Source organism: Hemiscyllium ocellatum, chromosome 24, assembly GCF_020745735.1.
Source record: "Hemiscyllium ocellatum isolate sHemOce1 chromosome 24, sHemOce1.pat.X.cur, whole genome shotgun sequence".
NCBI classification, from domain to species: Eukaryota; Metazoa; Chordata; class Chondrichthyes; order Orectolobiformes; family Hemiscylliidae; genus Hemiscyllium; species Hemiscyllium ocellatum.
In genome coordinates this window covers 25,695,348-25,718,549 of record NC_083424.1, presented here as the reverse complement: position 1 = coordinate 25,718,549, position 23,202 = coordinate 25,695,348, and the positions used below count along the sequence as shown (strand labels likewise).

The following is a 23,202-nucleotide window of genomic DNA, read 5'->3' as shown; positions in this document are numbered from 1 at the left end:
AAAATGGTTGTTGCACTGGAACAAGCAAAACCACTGGCTTGTTGCTTCTGGCATATCCATGCTAAGAAGCATGTGGCTTATACACTGAGTTGGATGGTAATCTAGTCAAATATTGGAATAAATATTTCACTGTTGAATTGGTTTCGTCTGGAGTTAGCCCAGATTTAAATCACACCACACTTCACATTTAGGGCTCCTAGCAATTTTGAGTCACTAATTTGAGCTACCACATGCAGAGGGAAAGTAATTTAGTGCATGATTATTAATGAATTGATATTCGTGCCCCTCAGTAAATATTTTCTAAGAAATCCCATTCGATTTGAGGCAGCCTTTCCAGCACTGAATAATTCTCTATGCAGGAAATGTGAACAGGAAAAACTAACCCCTCCGCAGAATCAAATTCCCCAACTGAAACACAACTTGTCATCCAAATTATAACCCCGAACAGCTCATTGCTTTAAGAAAACTTATATTACAAAGTAATTTTCTTGGAGCATAACACTAACCAATTGCTAATATGCTATAGAATTTATTTTGAAATTACAATATTAAGGCTAATTTTCCAACTTAATTCTTCTCGTACAGAGCCAAGTCTGCTTGGAGCTCATAAACAGAAATAGAATTCCAGATTATAAACACCAACTTCTACTGAAATGATTTCCGTTTAAAATTTTCAGGTATGATGACGTCATTGGGAAGATCTCTCTTAATAAGGAATACATAGCAGCTCACCTACGAGGTAAGAAAGCTTCTGAAAATTCCTGTCTCGAGTAATCCAAGTTCAAATGCTCCTGTTACTTCTTTGTCCGAGGGAATGGTAACCAACAAAATAAATTGTAGCAAAATGAGTTCAGAATTTCAATTCGTCCATCAATTTGGTATTCAAGAGTCATAGTGTCACACAGCATGGAAACAAATTCTTTGATCCAACTAGTGCATTCACAGAAAATAAAATCTATACAGGATGTTGTTTTAAAAAAATAATTAAAATAATGCAGTGGCGACTGTAAGATTTTGAATTATCATGGCAATATATACTGTAGAGACAATTACCATATATTTTTAATCCAGCCTCAACTAATGCCTGTTTTCTTTTTATCCCCTGTTTGCACTTTGTTGTTTGTCCATGATTATATTGCCAATTCTCATTAGCAAATATGGAAAAATGTTTTTTAAACCTTAATTACAATAAGATTATCACTTCAGCTGTGTAGGCAGACTGCGTGGGAAGTTTGAGTTAGCACTTTTGGCAATTAATTTAACAGCTAAAAATGAACGAACAACATAGGAGAGAAATTACTGCTCCTAGATCTATTCTTTTGTCTTTTATTGTTCCTGTTAATTATTGTTACTTTTCTGATAAAAGGAGTACTGATGATCAGGGCAGCATTTTAAAAATAATGGCTCATGTCTGCACCTGCAAGTTCACTCATTTCTCTGCCTCCTGACTTTAGCCTGAGGGTTTATTTTAGAGAAGCAGAGATAGATAGAGTCAAACCCAGACTGGTTCACAACATTGGGAAATAAAGAAATTGAGATAAATGTGATTGCCAGATTTCATGGTTACTCAATTAAGGAATCCAACACCATGTAGCGTATAAAATAGAGATGTAGGAGGTGGAAGCAGAAAAAAGGAGCTTGATAAACAATGCTGACATACTATTTAATGAGCTGCTGTTAAAACATTAATTCTTAAAGAAGATCAAATGAATATAGAACAATATGTAATCTGACAGCATATTATTCATTTTCTAACTGCCATGGGCAACCAACATGGATATATTCATTATTGGAGGAATTGATTTATCATGTCATGTTGTAACCAATAATGTGAACTTCTCTATTTAACGCTCGGACTACCTTTACTACATACGTCCCGTACTTTTGAATAAAAAGTGGATATCCCAGTTTTTGATCGAATTTGAGTGATAAATGTTCACTTGTTTTATTTTCTGGGTGCATGAGGCATGTGGGGAGTTTTATATAATGAACAATGGAGAGACAAAAAGTGGGAACCTGTGCAGGAAAGCATGATGAGAGATATAGGCAAGTAAGTGACATCCAGGAGAACTACATTCTTAAACGTGTGAGAAATTATGGAAAAATATTACGGTATATTGAAATTATGTGAGGGTACTGTAATAGGGACATAGGAATTAGGAGTGGAAATAGGCAATTCGGCATTCGAGCTCACTCATTTAAATGATCATGGCTGACCTTATCCTGGCCTCAACTCAGCTTTCCTGCCTGCTTCCCATTGCCCTTTATCCTGCTTTGCATCAGACACATACACATGACTTTCTTGAATCCGTTGATTGATTCTGCCTCCATTGCACTCTGGGGCAATGAGTTCCAGAGATTCACAGCCCTTTGAGAGAAGCGGTTTTGTTGCAGATCAATGACCTTTTATTAGAATCCATCAAAGCTAATACTTTGTTGTGAAGCATTAGACTTCTCCAAGTGTGACATAAAATTGCTTTCTCCTCTTGAAAATGCTATGGAAAATTAATAGCTTAATATTTTACATTTGATTTGAAATTTTAATCTATTAATGAAGTTAAAAAAAAATTGGAATCAAAATTCATCATTGCTGCAGGAGGAAGTTGAATTATTGAAACAATGATATGAGTTGTTAGTCATCAGTAGAATAGAGTTTGAGGCACTAAACTCTCATAAACGTGCACGGCCAACTCTTGACTAATTAGAAATATGAATATAGAATGATAATGCTGGATGTCTGACGATAAGCAGAAAAATTGGTTTTAAATTAAGGGATTGAAGGTGGCTTCTTGTTTTATAAATCATGTTTTTTTCATAACTTTGGCCTTACAAGTGAACTACACTTTGCTTGGAAAGGGAAGAGCAAGTTTTCCATTCACTTTCTACAGATTATTTTTATTCTATCTTCATATAATCAACTCAGTTGCAAGAATGTTTTTTTTTGCTGTGGGTTTTGCCACAGTCCTTTCTGAGACAAAAAGAAACTGCAGATGCTGGAATCCAAGGTAGACAGACAGGAGGCTGGAAGAACACAGCAAACCAGTCAGCATCAGGAGGTGGATAAGTGAATGTTCTGGGTGTAACCCTTCTTCAACAATGGGGGTGGGTGTAGGGGGAGTTGCAGATAGATGGGGTGGCAGGGGCAGAGTAGTGAAATGGGGATAGGTGAAGACAGAACATAACTTACAATGTCCCAGAAAACACCATCACCATTGCTGTGTGCGCCTTCCCCCACTCACATGATAATACTTGGAACAGGGGGGTGGCATAGTGATTTGGAAGTTGGGAATCCTCAGCATTGACTCTGGACTGCATGAAGTCTCAAGGCATCAATCATCAGGCAACAAAACCATCTGCTTATTGGCACCTAATGCTGCCACTCCATCAGCTAATGATTCAGTGCTTCTCCATGTTCAAAACAATTTGGATAAACCCCTGAGGGTGGCAAGGACACAGAATGTACTTTGGGTGGGGAACTTGAATGCTGATTACCAAGCATGCTTGACCACACTGTTACTGTCCGAGCTTTCAAGTCCAAAAGGACATAGATGCAAGACTGGGTGCGTGGCGGATGGTATAGCAACCAACAAAAACAAAACATAAACTTGATCTTAAACTCACCAATCTCTAAACCATCTGCTCCAGATGGATATGCCTATTACAGTGTTCATTGGAGTGACCACCACACAGTCCCATCTTTATGTTGAAGATAGCAACACACAACATGTATCACAGTGCTAAATGAAGTAGATTTTGAGCAGATCTAGCAATTTAAGATGCATCTTCTGTGATATGCTATGCGAGCCATCAGCAGCAGCAGAACTGTACTCAAACTTAATTTGCAACCTCAAAGGCTGCATATGCCCCACTCTAACCTCAATGCTGGCTCAATGAAGAGTGCAAGAGGGCATTGCTAAAAGTGATGTGTCAATATAAAGTATCAGACTGCTTGTGTGTCAACCACCAAAACCACCAACAGCTAAACAAATCCACAACCACTGGATTACTGGATCAGATTTAAGTTCTGCAGCCCTGTCAGATCTAGTCATGAATACTGGAGTTCAATTAAGTAACTTACTGGGGGATGAGATTTCTCCATAAATAGCTCCATCCTCAATGACGAAGGAGCCCAGAATGTTAGTACAAAATGATAAGGCTGAAGCATTTGTTACAATCTTCAGCCAAAGGTATTGAGCAGATGCTCCATCTCAGCCTTCTCCGATTCAACTGCTTGCATGAAATATCAGGGAATTACTGAAAACAGCAAAGGCTATGGATCTTGACATTGTTCCAGTAGTAGTACTGAAGGTCTGTGTTCCAAAACTTGCTGTGACCCAATACAACAACAACACTGGTCCTGCAGTGTGGAAATTGTCCAGGTATATCCTGTACACACAAGCAGGACAAATTCAACCTGGTAAATTACTGTCCCATCAGTCTCCTCTTGATCATAAGTAAAGTGATGGAAGGTGTCATGAGCAGCGCTATCAAGCAGCACTTGCTTAATGATAACTTGCTTAGTGACGCCACTCAGCTCCTGACCTCATTACAGCCTTGGTTCAAACATGGCCAAAAGAGCTGAATTCCAGTGGTTAGGTAAGAGTAACAACCCTTGACATCAATGCCACATTTGACCAATATGGCAGCTAAGAGCCCCAGCAAAAGTGGAGTCACTGAGAATGAGGGGGAAATTCTCCACTGGTTGGAGTCATGCTTGGCAACAGGCTGTGCCTGTTGGAAGTCAGTTATCTCAGCTGTAGGACATCTCTTTTGGAGTTCTTCATCAATAACCTGGGTTCCATAAAGCCAGAAATGGGCATATTCATTGATGAGTGCACAATGTTCAACATAATTTGCGTAATATAAGTCACTGAAGCAGTCCATGCCCATATGCAGCAAGGTCTGGACAGAATTCAGGCGTGAACTTGCGACTGTCATGTAACATTCAAACCACACAAATGCCACACAATGACCAAGACCAACAAGAGAGAATGTAACAATCACTCCTTGACATTGAATAGCATCACTATTGCTGAATCCCCCACTATCAACATCTTGGAGGTTACCATTGACCAGAAACTAAACTGGACTAGCTATGTTAATACAAGGCAAAAAGAGCAGGTTAGAGGCTCACAATCCTGCCATAGTAATTCAGCTGCTGACTTCCCAAAACCTGTTCACCATCTACAAGGTACGAGTTTTGGAGTGTGTTGGAATGTGACCCACATGTCTGGATGAGTCCAGCTCCAACTACATTCACCATATGGAACAAAGTAGCTTGCTTGATTGGTACCAAATGCAGAAGCATTCACTCCCTGCACCACTAATGCACAGTAGCAGCAATGTGTACCATCTGCAAGATTCGCTCAGAAATTCACCAAGGTTCCTTAGGCAGCAGCTTCTCAACTCAGGACTTGTACCATGTAGAAGGATGTGCCTAGCAGTTACATGGGAACACCAACCCCTGAAAGTTCCTCTCCAAGTCAATCACCATTCTGAGTAAGAAATATGACGCCATTCCTTCATTGTCACTTGGTCAAAGTCCTGGAATTCATTTCCAGAACAACACTGTGAGTCTACCTACACCAAATGGACTTCAGCATTTCAAGAAAGAAGCTTGCCTTCTCAAGGGTACGTAGGTATGGGCCAGCGACACTGTCATCCTTTGAACAAATAAGAAGGACCCACATATACAGGCACTAGTTCATTTACATTTGATTTGCCCAAGGGATTGTGTTTGCATTGAATAAGTTTCTGATCTAACTACCAGTGCCTAAAATGTGCCTAGCATGTTCACTTCAGCCCTGGACGTTTCTTACCTCAGCTTCATCATGGGCTGCAACATGGGCAATATGGAATGCTGCAACAGTGTGGAAAGAGGCCATTCAGCCCATCAAGTCTGCACCAACCTTCTGAAGAGCACTCCACCCAAACCCAGTGCCCTACCCTATCACATAACCCCACATTTTTAACATGACTAACCCGCTCAGCCTACTTACCCAGGGATATGAAGGGTAATTTAGCACGGCCAATCCACCTAATCTTCACATCTTTGTGACTGTAGAAGGAAACTGGAGCATCCAGTGGAAATCCACACAGACACAGGGGGAATATGCAAACTCCACACAGATCGTCACTCAAGGCTGGAATTGTACCCAGGTCCGTGGTGCTGTGAGGCAGCAGTGTTAACCACAGTAACACATGTAAAATATGAATAGATCAAATGGATGTCTTGCTTGTTGCTGTACATTTGGTAATCATTTTCCCCATGGAAAATCTTTCAAATACCAGAAATTCTCCGGTGATCTAATGGAATCCCATGTGACCGTACATATTCCAATACACAACAACATGGTTAATAACAAGTGGTGTCATTCCACTAACATACAACTCACCTGTGAGAGTCAACAAAGATTATGTAAAAAATAAAAACAGAAAATATGAGAAAAAAGACTTAATAGGTTAGACAGCAGCAGTGAGTTGAGAAAGAAATAGAGTTAACCTTTCAGGACTGTGACATTTCATCAAAATTGAAAAAAAGTTAGAGAAAAGTTTTAGGTTTGGGATGGGAGGGGAAAGGACAAAAGGATGATCTTTGATCATGTGGAAGACAGGAGTGATTGGATGATAGAAACATTAATCTTCGGGACCAAAGGGAATGGAGATTGGGCATGAAAAAACAAACAGAAGATGTGGTGAGGGTGAATGCACTGTGTACTGAAAACGTTGTAAAAAGTGAAGAAAAGAAAACAAAATAAGTACAGAGCTTCACAATATTTTTGATCTGAATGTTGAGTTGAGAAGGTTGCAAGCTCGTTGAAAGATCAGGTGCTGTTCCTGAAGCTTACGTTGAAGCTCCCTGGAGCACTGCAGAAAGCCAGAAACAATGTCAGCCTGAGTGCCCAAGGACTCTATTGCAGCCATCTGGGAAATACTGTGACCAGTTACACGGGGGCTGAGTCACTGTTTATTTATTTATATTTCCTTTATTAAGAGCAGCGGGTGGCAAATTGTGATGCTGAAACAGATAAAACAAATAATCAAACTCATGCATAGTTATGAACAGTCATTCCGCAGAGTATAAAATATAGCCAATAAATAATTCCAATACATTGCAAAATGCAGGACAGAATAGAAAAGAAAATTCTACTACCGTCTGCAATTTGAACGAAGTCCATAGATCATATGTTGTCAAGTTGAGTCATTAAATTCTTAATTACTTGCATATTATATATGGGAGTGCATTGGGTGGTTTCCTAGTCTATCTAATCATGTGGAAGTGTGTTATTTTACCTCCTTAATTCTATTGCACATTTACTTTCCTGTGGCTATGGGTGAGATTCAAGAATTTTCCAGTGAAGTGCAAACTGAGCTTTTTTTTCCATCATTCGGCAATGGAACACATTTTGAATTGTTTGTTTGTGTCGGAGCAGTGTTGCTGCCTATTATCTCGAGTCAGTTTCCATACTGGTTTTGGAGCTTGTTCACATGCTATGTGTTAAGCCCAACATTCCAAGCAAGCACTGTATATTCAATGATGTGTCTTACGTAACTATTAACCACAGTGAAAGATCAGTTTTAAATCAGTTATGATGCTTGAAAAAGCATTGCATATGAAGTTACCCATTTGCTGTCTTAAATATCACACACATTTGGTAATTCAATTTGAGATCATGATGAGAGAGATCATGAGAGAGGATTGAAGGATTGTGCATGAAATACAATTCAGTAGTGTTGTACATTTGAGGGTTCAATCTTATCTTATTCATTTTTACCCATGTTGCAATAAAATGACTGCCCTTCACATGAGAATTGCACTGAACCACCTTGTTTATAATATAATGGTGTCACCCACCCATTTATAGCATTGTATAGGCATGGTCATATCAATACAGTCACTAACTATGTTGGCTACAAATATAATAATTTGGGTCCTTGTATGACCCAGGGGAAATGGGTGTATCGTGGTTATTGTTGTATAAGGCAGCTAAATTAATTCTGGGCCATTTCTCACCATATTGTATGTGCAGCTAAATCCAGTAGCACACTATGTGATAAGTTTGCCACTATTAAATTGTTGGGATCTAAACAGCCTGCTAAATCTAGTGAGATTGAGGAAAACCACCTCCTGTTCTAATTGGAAGTGGCTCTTGTATTGATAAAGATGTAATTTATGTCACATTAGCAACTAGACACAGGTTACAATGTTCTGTTTTGTTGAATTGATTGTGTTTTGCTGCTAACCATATCATCATGGATTGAGTATTTGACTCAATTCAAGGAATAAATGCAATATCATGCTTGGGTCAGGCTGTTAGTAGCCACTGTAGAAAGCCTTCTGCCATCATCTTCAGAACCCCTTGCACATTTATTGTTTCATCAACAAACCCTCTCAGATGAAGGCAGAATCTCTGTATTCTTGAAGGCATCCTGAATAGTCCCTTCTCATCCAAAACAGAAACTAGAGACTTATGATGGATTTCCACGGCCACATTCAAACCAAAGCTGCATTCTGAAAATCTCCCTCAAGCCGATATACCTGAGAGACCTTCCTTCTCAATCATGGCATATCTTGATTCTTTGTTTGATAATGCTATCATTCTTTGTATGAATTGCTTCTAAGATTGTGGCTGAAGGATCAGATACTGTGTTGTTTGGGTAAGTTGGATTGTAGTGGGCTAGGACATCTGTGGGCATCAGCATGCCATTAAACCTTGTTGCAGGCTCCAACACAACCTTTTGTATCTTCAGGAGTTGTCTCAAGGATTCTGTTGCAGTTGCCAATCAAGGCCTTTGGAGGTTATGAACTGACTTAGGAATGGAAAATTCCTTAAAGGTTTACTAGTCTGTGGTCCAGCATTATACTATCATTGTTGTCAATGTGTCTCAAGAAAAGAATGGATTCTTTGTAGTGTGAGTGCTTCCACTTGTAAACACTGTCGGACTTCATGCAGTTGCCAATCAGACTCTCTGACTTTCTTCGTGTTTAAACATGTCATCCTTATGATTCCTTGAAGACCTTGCAAAATATTGGACATGGTTTGTTCAAAGATCTCTTTCGTTGCTATTCTGTTGAAGCAAATGGAGTTAGGAATGTGTTAAGTAATTGTAGATGCCAGAATCCACTGCCTGCACTGAGTTTCATTAAAATGCTACTTCATATAAACTCTTGTCAACTGGAATGTTCTCACCATGTAGTTGTCTTGTGTGGTCAACAAAAGTTTGGATGGATCATGTGACTATGCCTGGACACTGCTCAGTTGGTTTCCCAACTGTGTAAAATGACACCCCTTTTGGCAACCTCTGCAGGTTGTTTCTTCATTTGTTTCAATAATTAATGCAGAATCTTCCTGAGAGTACCAATATATAATGGTCTTGCATCTTTCTTAAGCATGCTGCTATTTTCAGTGTTGACCTTCCATAAATTATGAAACAATTTTAGTTGTACCTGTTGAAAGGAGATGTTTGGCTTTTGCTGTGTGCACTCTTTGAGCTTTTGAAAAGGCAGGACATGTATTTCTACTCAACAGTGAGACTTGTTCATTGAAAAGTACTTATCAGTTTTCTACTATTTGCCATCTTTTATATTGGTGAGTTGCTCGCAACATACTTTCATCTTAAGTGCTGTATCTCCTGGATGAGGTTGTTGTGCTATAGACTGTATTTTCACATCTGTGACTCACTATCTGTTAATATGGTGACGCTTCCTTGATGTCTCATTTGAAATTTGTGAGATCACTATTGACATAAATATTCACTGGTCAAAATATATCTTCTGCATCACCTATTTCCTCTTGGAATAGTATAGGCATTACTTCTTATTGTGTAGTGTTTTTTGCCTTAGTTACCTTTATAAGTTGGTAAATATTTGATCTCTTGCATTTTTGAGCTGTACTTTGAAAATGACCAATTATTTGACAGATAAAGCATTCACTTTTAATAGCTGGGCACTGTCTGTTCATGTGAGGCTTCTTTGTTCCAAAGCACTGACAAAGAATTTTAGTGTGTGCTGCCTGTCCTTCTTGTTGCATTGGTTTCTCACATGTATTGTTTACGGGTTTGAACTTAAGAATTTTGTGGATATGCTCTACCAAAGGTTACCTCCTCTTAGGGTTCATCTGTGTTTTCTGCAGACTTCTACTTCACTCGCGATCCCAATGAATTTCCCTAGATTCAGGTCTTCTTTGGACTGTAACAGATCTGACAAACATTCAGGAATAATTCTGGCAACAATTCTGTCCAGATTGAATTCTGACTTTAAATCATCATAGTTGCATTATTCCACTTATCTGTTATGATTGTTAATGAAATCATCTATGAATTCCCCTGAGTGCTAAACTCTTCTATTAAATCTTGCTCTTTCAAGAATTTTATTTGGGATCATTGTCAATAATTTTCAAAAGCTTTCAGAACTTCTTCAAAAACGTCTGTTGCTTCTTTTACACCTTAGTGAGCTACAACATCATCAGCTATACTCCCAATTGTTAGTAAAAGTTCCATTAATCTATCCAGCTTCGAATTTAGCATTTAATGTAAAAGCTCTTCTATATCTTAAGAATTGCTTTCTCCAAGCTGTTCAATTCTGTATTATGTTTGGTCTATTTCAAAAATTAAATCTTCTTGCTGATTTATTTCTGATACCATATCTTCCTAATATGCTGAATTATTTTCCTTGCTTGAATAGCTTCTGTTTTGCAGATTTAGCAATATTACTATACTGGAATAGTTTTCTACATTTTATGATCAAAATGGAGAATTCTTCCCTTCTCATGTCTAAAATGGGAGTTTCCTATCCTTTGTAGCTAAAATTGAGGATTCCAACTTTCTCAGCTTCATTGAATTCACTGTTTGCATATTTAATAAATGATTTTTTTTCCCTAACAGCTTTTTCTGGATGATTCTTGCTGTCTGGAGCTCCAATAATGTTCCCAGCTTCTTTCATGATTTTATCCTGGATGATTCCTAAAGCTGCTAAAGCTTCTAATTTGTCTCTTTACTTTGTGACATCTCTGGGTCTGTGACCTCTATTAAATTGCACTTATACCCATTGATTTCTGTTACTGAGCATTGTGATCAAAGCTTCTTCTAAGCTACCATGCATCTTGACATTATGGCATTGATTGGATTGCTCGACAGAAAGCCAGCATAAATTTGAAGGGTCAAATGGTCACCTTCCATTCAAAAAGGAGTGGAAACTAGATTTCCAAACTATTTCATTGACAGTATAGTGCTGTGGAAATGTCAATTTCTTTCTATTCTTTGATGTAAACTCGGATGGGCAAGATCAAAAGAAACATTGCTACTTTAGGGTAAGGCTGTGCTGGATGCTATTTAAAGGAGAGAGGCTAGACTATTTGAGAGTTATGATGAGCTTTCAAGAATAGAAATTATGGCTTGGGGTGGATCAGTCATGTTCTTGTTGAATGGTGGGGCAAGCATCAAGGTCCAAATGGCCCTCTCCCGCTCTATTTTGTATGCTGTATGTATTTAAAGGCAACATCTAATGTTGTCAGTTTGACCAAAATGTCAAGTTGTCAAGTGAAAGCTCTGGCATTGATTCCACAACTACCCACTGGGGTGTTGTCATGAGGAGACAATTGGAGATCTGAGCCTAGGTCCCCCAACAGTCTTTATTGATATTTTAACCAGCCTGTTCAGACATTTCATGACAGACCTCCGGAGCAGGTAGAACTTGAATGTGGATCTTCTGGTCCAGAGGTAAGTGATCACAATACCACTTTGCCATAAGATCCTCCAACAGCCTGTACAGTAATGCAGAATATATTGTTATAATCTGTAAACAGCCACAGAGACACAATAAACTTCATTCTGTTTACTTTACCAGATTCTTCTCATTAGTCTGGAAGGTAGCATGTGCTAGACCATTTTAGCATCACAGGAAGCCATGCTGTGGTTTGATGATATGTATAGCAGCACATACAAAAGTGATCCCAAATACCTAATTACTTTCCAGCACTAACTATGTCAGAGTACATGGTTTCAGGGGGAGTACACAAAGAGAGGTAAGCCCAATAAATGTGAAGAAAGCCTCTCCATAGATCACGTGCAGTTTACCTATTGTCATATCCTGAAGAAATGTTTGAGTCAGGCATAATGAACACAGATAAAAGAATGGAACAAACAAAGAACAGCTGCATCATGGAAAAAAATGGAAGAGAATTATTCTTTATGAAAGTACTTGGTAGGTTTCAAACTTTTGCACGTTTGCTGCATCCCAGCGTGTTTTTATATCGGAAACGTGTGTTGTGATGGGAATTAATTTTCTTCCAGGAATTGATAACTGGATAAATCTGACTCGGATTAACCCTGATGAAGAGATTCAAGGAGAGATCCACCTGGGTTTAGAGATCCTCCAAGACCAGCATACAAAGGCACTGAGATGTCAGCTTATTGAAGCGAGGTGAGAGGAAATTGTGCTGTAAAAGTTATGCATCTACAAAAGAACATTTGCGCTTCATATTAATAAAAAAAAGCCCACTCAAGTAATTTTGTTTTGCATAAGATGATGTTCAATTATTAGGAGCTCATTCTATAACTTAACCACTGCTGTTCTAGTATTTTGAAAGAACGCCCTTTATTCTTCGCTGACCACACTTTGTTTTTAGCTTAAGATGGTAATTCAACAAAAAAACAAGCATATTGTATCGTGGTAAACATAATTTTATTTTAGTATTTAAAGGCAACTTTATGGTTTCTATGTCTTTACGTGACTCCTTTCCCTGTCTGCTGCACTACTGGTGACCATTTGAAGATATTAGAAGGAAGGTATAAAGGAGACATCAGAGGTAGGTTCTTTACGCAGAGAGTTGTGAACACATGGAATACATTGCCAGCTATGGTGGTGGAAGCAGAGTCATTGGGGAGTTTTAAGCGACTGCTGGACATGCACATGGAGAGCAGTGAGTTGAGGGATGCGTAGATTAAGTTACTATATTTGACATTAGAATTAAATTTCGACACAACATCATGGGCCAAAGGGCCTGTTCTGTACTGTACCTTTCTATGTTCTATCCCTCCCATGTAGAATTTTGTCACTGACATTTCCCATTTCCAAATCCCGTCTTCATTTAAGGTCCTCCTTTAAACTCACCTCAGACTCTCTTATTACTCTTTTATTATCAGACTCTCTTAACACTTCCTTTGGCTTGTCGAATTTATTTTGGATTTCACCTTTGATAAATGAGCAAGATTATATTTTTCATGTTAAAGTCATGATCTGGATCTAATTACTTGCTATTAATATAAGATTTGCGTGTATTGAAACATATGGTTGGAGGTGGATTGGTATATGTGGGGGGCATAAATTTGGCCATGCCACATCTGGTATCTATTCACACCCGCCACAATGTTTCCCACAGCAGTGGAAAGGTTCAAGCAGCCTCCAGACAGCTGCCTGAGGGCCAGTTGAGACCATAAGCAGCCTGTTAATCAGGGTTGCAAATGTGTTGCTGGTCAAAGCACAGCAGGCCAGGCAGCATCTCAGGAATAGAGAATTCGACGTTTCGAGCATAAGCCCTTCATCAGGAATAAGAGAGAGAGAGCCAAGCAGGCTAAGATAAAAGGTAGGGAGGAGGGACTAGGGGGAGGGGCGATGGAGGTGGGATAGGTGGAAGGAGGTCAAGGTGAGGGTGATAGGCCGGAGTGGGGTGGGGGCGGAGAGGTCAGGAAGAGGATTGCAGGTTAGGAGGGCGGTGCTGAGTTGAGGGAACCGACTGAGACAAGGTGGGGGGAGGGGAAATGAGGAAGCTGGAGAAATCTGAATTCATACCTTGTGGTTGGAGGGTTCCCAGGCGGAAGATGAGGCGCTCCTCCTCCAGCCGTCGTGTAGTTGTGTTCTGCCGGTGGAGGAGTCCAAGGACCTGCATGTCCTCGGTGGAGTGGGAGGGAGAGTTAAAGTGTTGAGCCACGGGGTGATTGGGTTGGTTGGTTCGGGCGGCCCGGAGGTGTTCTCTGAAGCGTTCCGCAAGTAAGCGGCTGTCTTCTTGTTTCCAGGGTGGGTGAAGGCCAGTGCTAAGCCTAATGCTTAGCAACTGCTGGCGGGAAAAATATAGGTGGGGATTTTTTTGATGTTCATTCACAGAATGTGCGTGTTGCTGACCAGACCTGCATTTATTGCCCATCCCTAACTGTCCAGAGAACAGTTAAGAATCAGCCAAATTACTGGGTGTCTGGAGTCCCATGTAGTTCAGACTCGGTAAGGATGGCAGTTAAATTCCCTGAAGGACATTAATGAACTAGATGTGTTTTTGCAGCAATCAAAAGTCATCTAATTCCAGATTTTCATTGAATTCAAATTGCATGATTTGCCATGGTGTGGTATGGTCTCTGGATGCTCAGAATATTACCTGAGCCTTTGGATTGGAGGTTCCCCAGGTACTTAAAACTGTCTCCCCTCGCCCGGCCTACCCACCCTGGTCCCCCACATCCTAGCTAGGAACTGGTAGTTTGGCCGTGGTGAGATGTCTTCCTTCACACATCTTTCTATTTGGTTCTAGCAGTCATTACTGTTGAGGATGGGCTCCAGTCCCAGCATTGGCCATCGCCTCTGGTGGCGCTGTTGAGATCAGCATGCTGCCAACCATTTGATGAATTTGATTGGGGAGGAGGCTTGGCTCGAGTGCATTAACTGCCTGTTGGCCAAGCTGAGGAGTGGAGACCCTGAACCAGAGTGAAACCTTGGCTGTAGTTTACACCACGCTATATTTTGTGGAATCACAGAAATATAATGGTGCAAAGGAGGCCATTCGACCCATTGTGCCTGCACTGACTTGTTAAATGAGTATTGCTTCGAGTGCTAATTATTTTTATCCAATGCCCTTTGGAATGCCTCAATTGAAAGTGCCTCTACCACATTTCCAAGCAGTGCATTTCAGACCTGAATTATTTGCTAAGTCAAATCATTTTTCCTCAGTTCATCCTTCTTTTGCAGATGACCTTAAATGTTTAAGGCAACCTTTAATATCTAATGCAAACTGCAACTTATGAAAATGACAGCCAGGAGTATTGAGTATTCTAAATGTGTAGGTGAAAGTGAGGACTGCAGATGCTGGAGATTAGAGTCTAGAGTGTGGTGCTGGAAAACCACAGCAGGTCAGGCAGCATCCGAGGAGCAGGAAAATGAATGTTTTGGGCAAAAGCCCCCAAAAGGCGATTCTCCTTCTCCTTGGATGTTGCCTGACCTGATGTGCTTTTCCAGTACCACACTCTCTGTTCCAAATGTTTCCCTATTTTTAAGACTGGAATTTATTGGACTGTGTAGTCATTGGTTCCAAATAATAGAATGATCTGCATTTGATTGTTATTAAGGTAGATATGGCCATTAGTGTCACAAATTGGATCATAGCAATTAGTGTGACCACTTGATTTGACTTGATTTATTGTTGTCACGTGTACCTAATACAGTGAAAAATTTTGTTTTGGATGCAGTACAGGCAGATCATAACATACAAGGACATACAGATTATACAGTGTGCAGACAGAGTGAAGCATACAATGTTACAACTGCACAAGAGGGTCACAAAAGCAGGATCGACATAGAGTCATAGAAATGTACAGCATGGAAACAAACCCTTCAGTCCAACCCGTCCATGCCGACCAGATATCCCAACCCAATCTAGTCCCACCTGCCAGCACCCGGCCCATATCCCTCCAAACCCTTCCTATTCATATACCCATGCAAATGTCACTTAAATGTTGCAATTGTACCAGCCTCCTCCACATCCTCTAGCAGCCATGTACTTACCACCCTCTGTGCGAAAAAGTTGCCCCTTAGGTCTCTTTTCTATCTTTCCCCTCTCACCCTAAACCTATGCACTCCAGTTCTGGATTCCCCAACTCCAGGGAAATTACTTTGTCTATTTACCCTATCCATGCCCCTCATAGTTTTGTAAACCTCTATAAGGTCACCCCTCAGCCTCCAATGCTCCAGGGAAAACAGCCCCAGCCTGTTCAGCCTCTCCCTAGAGCTCAAATCCTCCAACCATGGCAGCATCCTTGTAACTCCTTTCTGAACTCTTTCAAGCTTCATGACATTTTTCCAATAGGAAGGAGACCAGAATTGCACACAATATTCCAACAGTGGCCTAACCAATGTCCTGTACAGCCGCAACATGACCTCCCAACCTCTGTACTCAATACTCTGACCAATAAAGGAAAGCATACCAAACGCCTTCTTCACTATCCTATCTACCTGCGACTCCATTTCAAGGATCTATGAACCTGCACTCCAAGGCCTCTTTGTTCAGCAACACTCCCTAGGACCTTACCATTGTTTTGGATAAATATGAGATGCTGCATTGAGTGTATAAGTCCTGCTAAGATTTGCTTTCTCAAAATGCAGCATCTCATATTTATCTGAATTAAACTCCATCTGCCACTCCTCTGCTCATTGGCCCATCTGTTCAAAATCCTGTTGTAATCTGAGGTAACCCTCTTCATTGTCCACTACACCTCCAATTTTGGTATCATCTGCAAACTTACTAACTGTACCTCTTATGCACGCATTCAAATCATTTATGTAAATGACAAAAAGTAGAGGGCCCAACACAGATCCTTGTGGCACTCCACTGGTCACAGGCCTCCAGTCTGAAAAACTACCCTCCACCATCACCCACCGTCTTCTACCTTTGAGCCAGTTCTGTATCCAAATGGCTAGTTCTCCCTGTATTCCATGAGATCTAACCTTGCTAATCAATCTCCCATGGGGAACCTTGTCAAACGCGTTACGGAAATCCACATAGATCACATCTACTGCTCTGCCCTCCTCAATCCTCTTTGTTACTTCCTCAAAAAACTCAATCAAGTTTGTGAGACATGATTTCTCATGCCTAAAGCCATGTTGACTATCCCGAATGAGTCCTTGCTTTTCCAAATACATGTACATCTTATCCCTCAGGATTCCCTCCAACAACTTGCTCACCACCGACATAAGGCTTTCTGGTGGATAGTTCCCTGGCTTGTCCTTACTATCCTTCTTAAACAGTGGCACCATGTTAGCCATCCTCCAGTCTTCCGGCACCTCACCTGTGACTATCGATGGTACAAATATCTCAGCAAGAGGCCCAGCAATCACTTCTGTAGCTGCCCACAGAGTTCTAGGGATCAAGTCCTGGGGATTTATCCACCTTTATGCATTTCAAGACATTCAGCACTTCCTCCTGTGTAATTTGCACGTTTTGCAAGATGTCACCATCTATTTCCTCCAGTCTGTATCTTCTATATCCTTTTCCACAGTAAATACTGATGCAAAATACTCATTTAGTATCTCCCCCATTTTCTGCTGCTCCACACAAAGGTCACCTTGCTGATCTTTGAGGGGCCCTATTTTCTCCCTAGTTACCCTTTTGTCTTTAACGTATTTGTAAAAACCCTTTGGTTTCTCCTTAATTCTATTTGCCATTAGATGTGAAATTTGAGAGATCTATTCAGCAGTCTGATAACAGCAGGACAAACCTTTCTTGAATCTGTTAGTATGTGTGTTTAAGCTTTTGTGCCTTCTGCCTGATGGAAGAGGTGGCAAGAGAGTATAATTGGGGTGGAAAGGGTCTTTGATGATGTTGGATGCCTTTTTGCAGCAACGAGAAGTGTAGATGGAGACCGTGGATGGGAGGTTGGCTTCCATGCTGCGCTGGCCTGTGATCACATCTTTCTGTAGTTTCTTACAGTCCTGGGCAGAGCGGTTGTCATACCAGGCTGTGCTGCACCCAGATAGAATGCTTTCTGTGAAAGCTTGGAGAGATCATACAGGTATTTCTTTTCAAGGATTTTTGCAGTCACTCTTGCCATTTATTGATCTCAAAATATTTTGGACAGAAATATAAAGTCAGTTAAAAAAATAACTTAATAAAGCTCTGAATGATAAAATTTGGAGGTGGAACATTGGACACTTTTCATTGAATAATAAATGAGGTTTACAAGAAACTATGCCTGGACTACCTTCAATCTACTCCCGCAACCTCTGTTTTGAGCATTTTAGTGGTATTTTCTTTTATTCCTTCCTGGGGTGTGGGTCCCAATGGTAAGGGCAGTACTTGCTGCGCTTGAGAATCTGATAGTGAGCTGTCTTCTCCATCCATCGTGGTATATCAGGTTTGTCTTTTATGGAGCAGGTCTGTGCAACTGAGTGGCTTGCTAGGCCATTCCAGAGCCAACCAAGTTGCCATCTCATCGGGTAAGTGCAGCAGATTTTCTTCCCTAAAGAACATCAGTGAACCGAATGGATTCATAAAATTGATGATGGTTCCATAGCCACCTTTGCTAAGGTTAGTTTTTAATGGAGGTATAGTTAGTAAATTTGGAGATGACACCAAAATTGGAAGTGTCGTGGATACCGAAGAAGATTACCTCAGAGCACAATGGGATCTTGATCAGATGGGCCAATGGGCCGAGGAGTGGCACATGGAGATTAATTTACATAAATGAGGTGCTGTGTTTTGGAAAGACACATCAGAGCAGTACTTATACACTGAATGGTAAGGACCTGGGGAGTATGGCTGAACAAAGAGACCTTGGAGTGCATGTTCTTAGTTCCTTGAAAGTGGACTTGCAGGTAGGATAGTGAAGAAGGTGTTTGGTATGGTTTCCTTTATTGGTCAGAGCATTGAGTACAGGAGTTGGGAGGTCATGTTGTGGCTGTACAGGGCTTTGGTTAGGCACTGTTGGAATATTGTGTGCAATTCTGATCTCCCTCCTATTGGAAGGATGTCATGAAACTTGAAAGGGTCAGAAAGGATTTACGAGGATGTTGCCAGGATTGGAGGATTTGAGCTTTAGGGAGAGGCTGAATAGGCTGGGGCTGTTTTCCCGGAGCATCAGAGGCTGAGGGGTGACCTTCTAGAGGTTTATAAAATCATGAGGGGCATAGATAGGGTAAATACACAAGGTCATTTTCCCAGGATGGGGGAGTCCAGAACTAGAGAACATAGGTTTAGGGTGATAGGGGAAAGATCTAAAAGAGATTTAAGGGGCAACTGTTTCAAGCAGAGGGTGGTGCGTGTATGGAATGAATTGCCAGAGGAAATGGTGTGGACTGGTACAAGAGCAGCATTTAAATGGCATCTGGATGGGTATATGAATAGAAAGTGTTTAGAGGGATATGGGCCAAGTGCTAATAAATGGGATTAGACTAGGTTTGGATATCTGGTCGGGATGGACAAGTTGGACCGAAGGGTTTGTTTCTGTGCTGTATATCTCTCTGACTCTATGACTCTAATTACAGATCTTTATTAGTTTACATTTAAAGTCTACTACCAGCAATGGTGGGATTTGAACTTTTGGCTCTATAGTCTATACTTTCCGAAGAAACATGTCCAGAGATGTTACTTTCCACCTCTGGAGCAGGTGGGACTTGAATCTAGGCCACCTGCCTCAAAAGTAGGGACACTACCACTGCACCACCAGAAATCTCCTGGTACTAATTTTTTAAAAAACTGCTCATGGACTGCATGGGCCAGCATTTATTGCCCATCCCTAACTTCCCAGAGGGCAGTTTAGAGTCAACTACATTCCTGTGGGTCTGGAGTCACATGCAGGCCAGACCAAGTAAGGATAGCAAGTTTCCCTTTGCCCTAAAATACATTACTGAACCAGATTGGCTTTTACAACAATTGACATAATTGTGTTTAATTTCAGGTTTCCATTGAATTCAAATTTTACCATCTCTGCCATTGTGGGATTCCTGCCCATGTTGCCAGAACATTACCCTGACTGTGTGGGTGACTAATCCAGAGACATTAGCACTACACCACTGCCATGCCTCTACTGATGCTGAGATGTTCAGAGATGTTATTACACACCTCTGCATCAGGTGGGACTTGAACCTGTGTCTCCTCGCTCAGAGTTATGGAAATACCACTGCATCACCAGACCATTCTCCTCCTGATTTTATATTTTCTAACCAGCCTGTTATTACCTACCTCTGCAGCAGGTGGGACTTGAACCTGGACCTCCTGTATCAAAGGCAGGGACACTACTACTGTATCAAACATACCTGTCTCCTGATGCTGATGCTTTTTTTAAACAACCTGCTAAGACATATTGTGACATGGCTAGGACAGGTGGGACTTGATCCTCTGGCCTATTGGTAGGGACACTACGAGTGTACCACAAAGCCAGCTCCTGCTGCTGATGCACAGTGTGATAAACTTGTGCAGTTGGAAGCAATCAATATATAACTCCAAAACTCATCAAAGGCCAATGAGCAGGAAGGGTTGCTCTCTGCCCAAGCTGGTTTGAGAGAGGTTACTTCGAGGTTGCATTTGATTTAATGAGATCATAGAAAATCAGTGACAACAGTATGGTTCTCACACAGTATCAAAGCAGCACACGATAAGTGGGAAGTCATCTGCACTCTGCATGAGTAAATCTCCCTTATAGGTGCTATAAAATTGTGATTCCTTTTTATTGCACCTTATGAATTCTGAAATTTCCATCATTAGGATTATCTGGCTGAGGCTCACTGAATATCATAAATATTAATTATGCAGGTTAGTCCTCACAATTCGCTTGTAACTTTGTTGAACTCATGAATTATGAGGTCACTTCGTGTTCTGAATATTGATAGGCTCCCGTGACATTTTCTATTCAGTTGATGAAAATAGAAGGTTTTTCAGCTGGCACCTGGTTCAATAGTGACTTGCATTTCCCTCGGCATTAATGAGTTGAATCCATTCACCAGTCAGTTCATCACCACTTCAGTGCTTAATGAAGGGGTCTAATCATCTTTTTTTCAATTAATTGATTTATGACAGGATACTGACCCATCATTCAGTTGTTTTAAACAATGCCAATAATCTGTAGCATTTCTGTAATCAATATCTTTTGAGGGTCAGATTATGGAAATGTACATTTTGTGTTCTAATGTATAGCCGCAGAGGAAGAAACGGATGTTGAACACAGCAGACTATAGTGAAGTCCAAATGGCTCAAAGGGAGCCGCAGTGTTTTCAGATCAATTGCTAAATCATTGATGGTATAAGCTCAGGAATTGTACTTTCCTATTTTTACTGCAGTTTTTGTTTCACAACCCATGAGTCTGCCATATTTTGTTTTCTGTTCATTAAAAAAGAAAGATTGCAAAGCAAACAAAGGCACTTTGGTGTGTATGGATATAAATATATATTATGTTCCAAATTAACTTGGTGAGCCAAAGGCACACATTACCCTGTGAAAATCATGCATTGCTGAGGGCAGCTTACACTAGTGGCATTCCTGCAAAGGCTACAAATCCCATTAGCCCTCGTAAACAGTGTGCCTGTGGACCTACTTTATGAACGAATAACAGTATACCTTACCTGATGTTATATGTATCTCTGGTGGGTCACTAACTCTGGATTTCCACTCCCCCCCCAGAGGAAGTCATTCCTCTGTATGTACCATATTGAAGCTCTTAATCATTGAAATGTCCCCATTAACTCAGCATTTGAATTTTCAAAACTGAAGGGAATGCAAACTACTTTTATGTAACTTGTCTTTGTTATTCCTTTAAGAACTGGAATTATTCCAGTGAATCTGCATTACATCCCCTTCAGGTTCAATAGATCATTTGCAAGGGGCAATCCCCAAAACTGAATGCAGTATTCCAGGTAAAATCAGACTAATACTCTGCAGAATTGAAACTTCATTTCTACATTTTTGATTCCAATTCCTTTGAGATAGAGAGAAATATATCATCACCCATTCTGATCGATTTTTCTGCAGCACTCTTCCTTTTAGCGACTTTGCATTTCCAATGCTCCTTATTTATTACCAGTAAGAATAATATAATTTCTAAAATCTTAAAGCAATTCAGTTCATTTCCTGACTTTGAATTTAATTTGTCACAGGTTTACCACCCTTACGTAATCTGTCTCTATCCTTTTGGAACTTTCTACTCTTCTTAGACTTAAGACTGAGGATAATCTTCTTCCACACCCAAGTTGTGAGTCCACAGGTTACTAAACAGTCCAAAGCTGGATCTCTACACTCTGCCACTTTCAGGAAGTAGTGGGGTTGAAAGGTTTGGAATTTCACATGCTTCTTCACTGCTGACACCTGGCCTCCACATGGGCCTGTCAATTAAGATGGGTAGTCAAGATGGCTGCCTTTCTGCATGCTTCTTCCCCAATTTGGGTGGTCTTAGGCAAGTGGTTCCCATGTGTTGGAACTTTATACTTTTATCTACTTGCTGCATTTTCCAATTTTGTATTACCTGCAAGCCTGCATGTCAAACTCACTTTATATAAGTAATTAAAACTGAAATGTCATTGCAAATCTCTCAAGAATACAACTTGTCATGGTCTTCCAATAAAAAACTAAACCCTTTGTTTGAATTTCCCTATCTCCTTCATCCCCAGCATTTACCACCCCATGTCGTAATTGTCCAAGTACTCAGGCATTCTACCTCCAATGATAGATTTCAGTACTTCCCAACAATTATCATTGATGTGTTAGGTTTCCAGTTTCATGTTCTGGAGAGCTTTGTGAAAATGTTACAAATGCACATCCGGTTTCCTTACTGATTAAAGGTTTGTCTATCCCAGTCCTGAGGCAATTGCTTTATCTTAAATCCTGTTATTTTCTCCAGCACCTTTTTAATTCTTGCTTTACTCCACTGAATTCCTTGACTTGACTTTTTAAAAAATTGTATTGGCATTGTCCTTTTCTTTTTCCATCGTGAAAAATCTCCTTTTGTCTGACCATTACAGTGACGACTTTCTGTCCTGGGGGTACAAAGGATTTTATAGTCACTTAACATTTCCATCTTATTATTCCAATGAAAACACAATATAATTTCACACTTACCTCACAGTATTGGTAATATTCTTGTCTGAAGCAATACAAAGTGTTTTATTTTGATTATGACATTTAATTGCACCAATGCATTCCACATTTATTCTGCATGTATGTCTTGACCAAAATTACTTTGATTGCAGGAATCCTCTTTAGCTTGAGATAAGCTTTAGCTCAAATATTCATTGATGGCCTAATTTAAAATAATTCAAACAACAGATTTGTAATTTCCTGTCAACCTTTAATATCTCAATTGTGGACAACTTCTCAATTGTAAAGTACAGCTACTTAGTACGGATGTCACTAACACTTTGCACAACTCGTTTCTTGCCTCTGGGTTGTCAGAATACTTGTTTCACATTCAGTTCCAGATGTGCTGCATGCACTTCTCTAATGAGACATTGTCAAAATCATC

General features: G+C 40.4%; 1 protein-coding gene across 2 annotated transcripts in view; it reads left to right on the top strand.

Annotated features, from left to right (window-relative positions):
* LOC132827109 (rasGAP-activating-like protein 1) overlaps nt 1-23,202 on the top strand; it is a 267,843-nt gene that overhangs the window by 44,782 nt on the left and 199,859 nt on the right. For both annotated transcript variants that reach the window (XM_060843598.1, XM_060843597.1), the window contains exons 4-5: nt 678-739; nt 12,292-12,421. In XM_060843598.1, the coding sequence (XP_060699581.1) occupies nt 678-739; nt 12,292-12,421 (192 nt within the window). The remainder of the gene's footprint in view (nt 1-677; nt 740-12,291; nt 12,422-23,202) is intronic.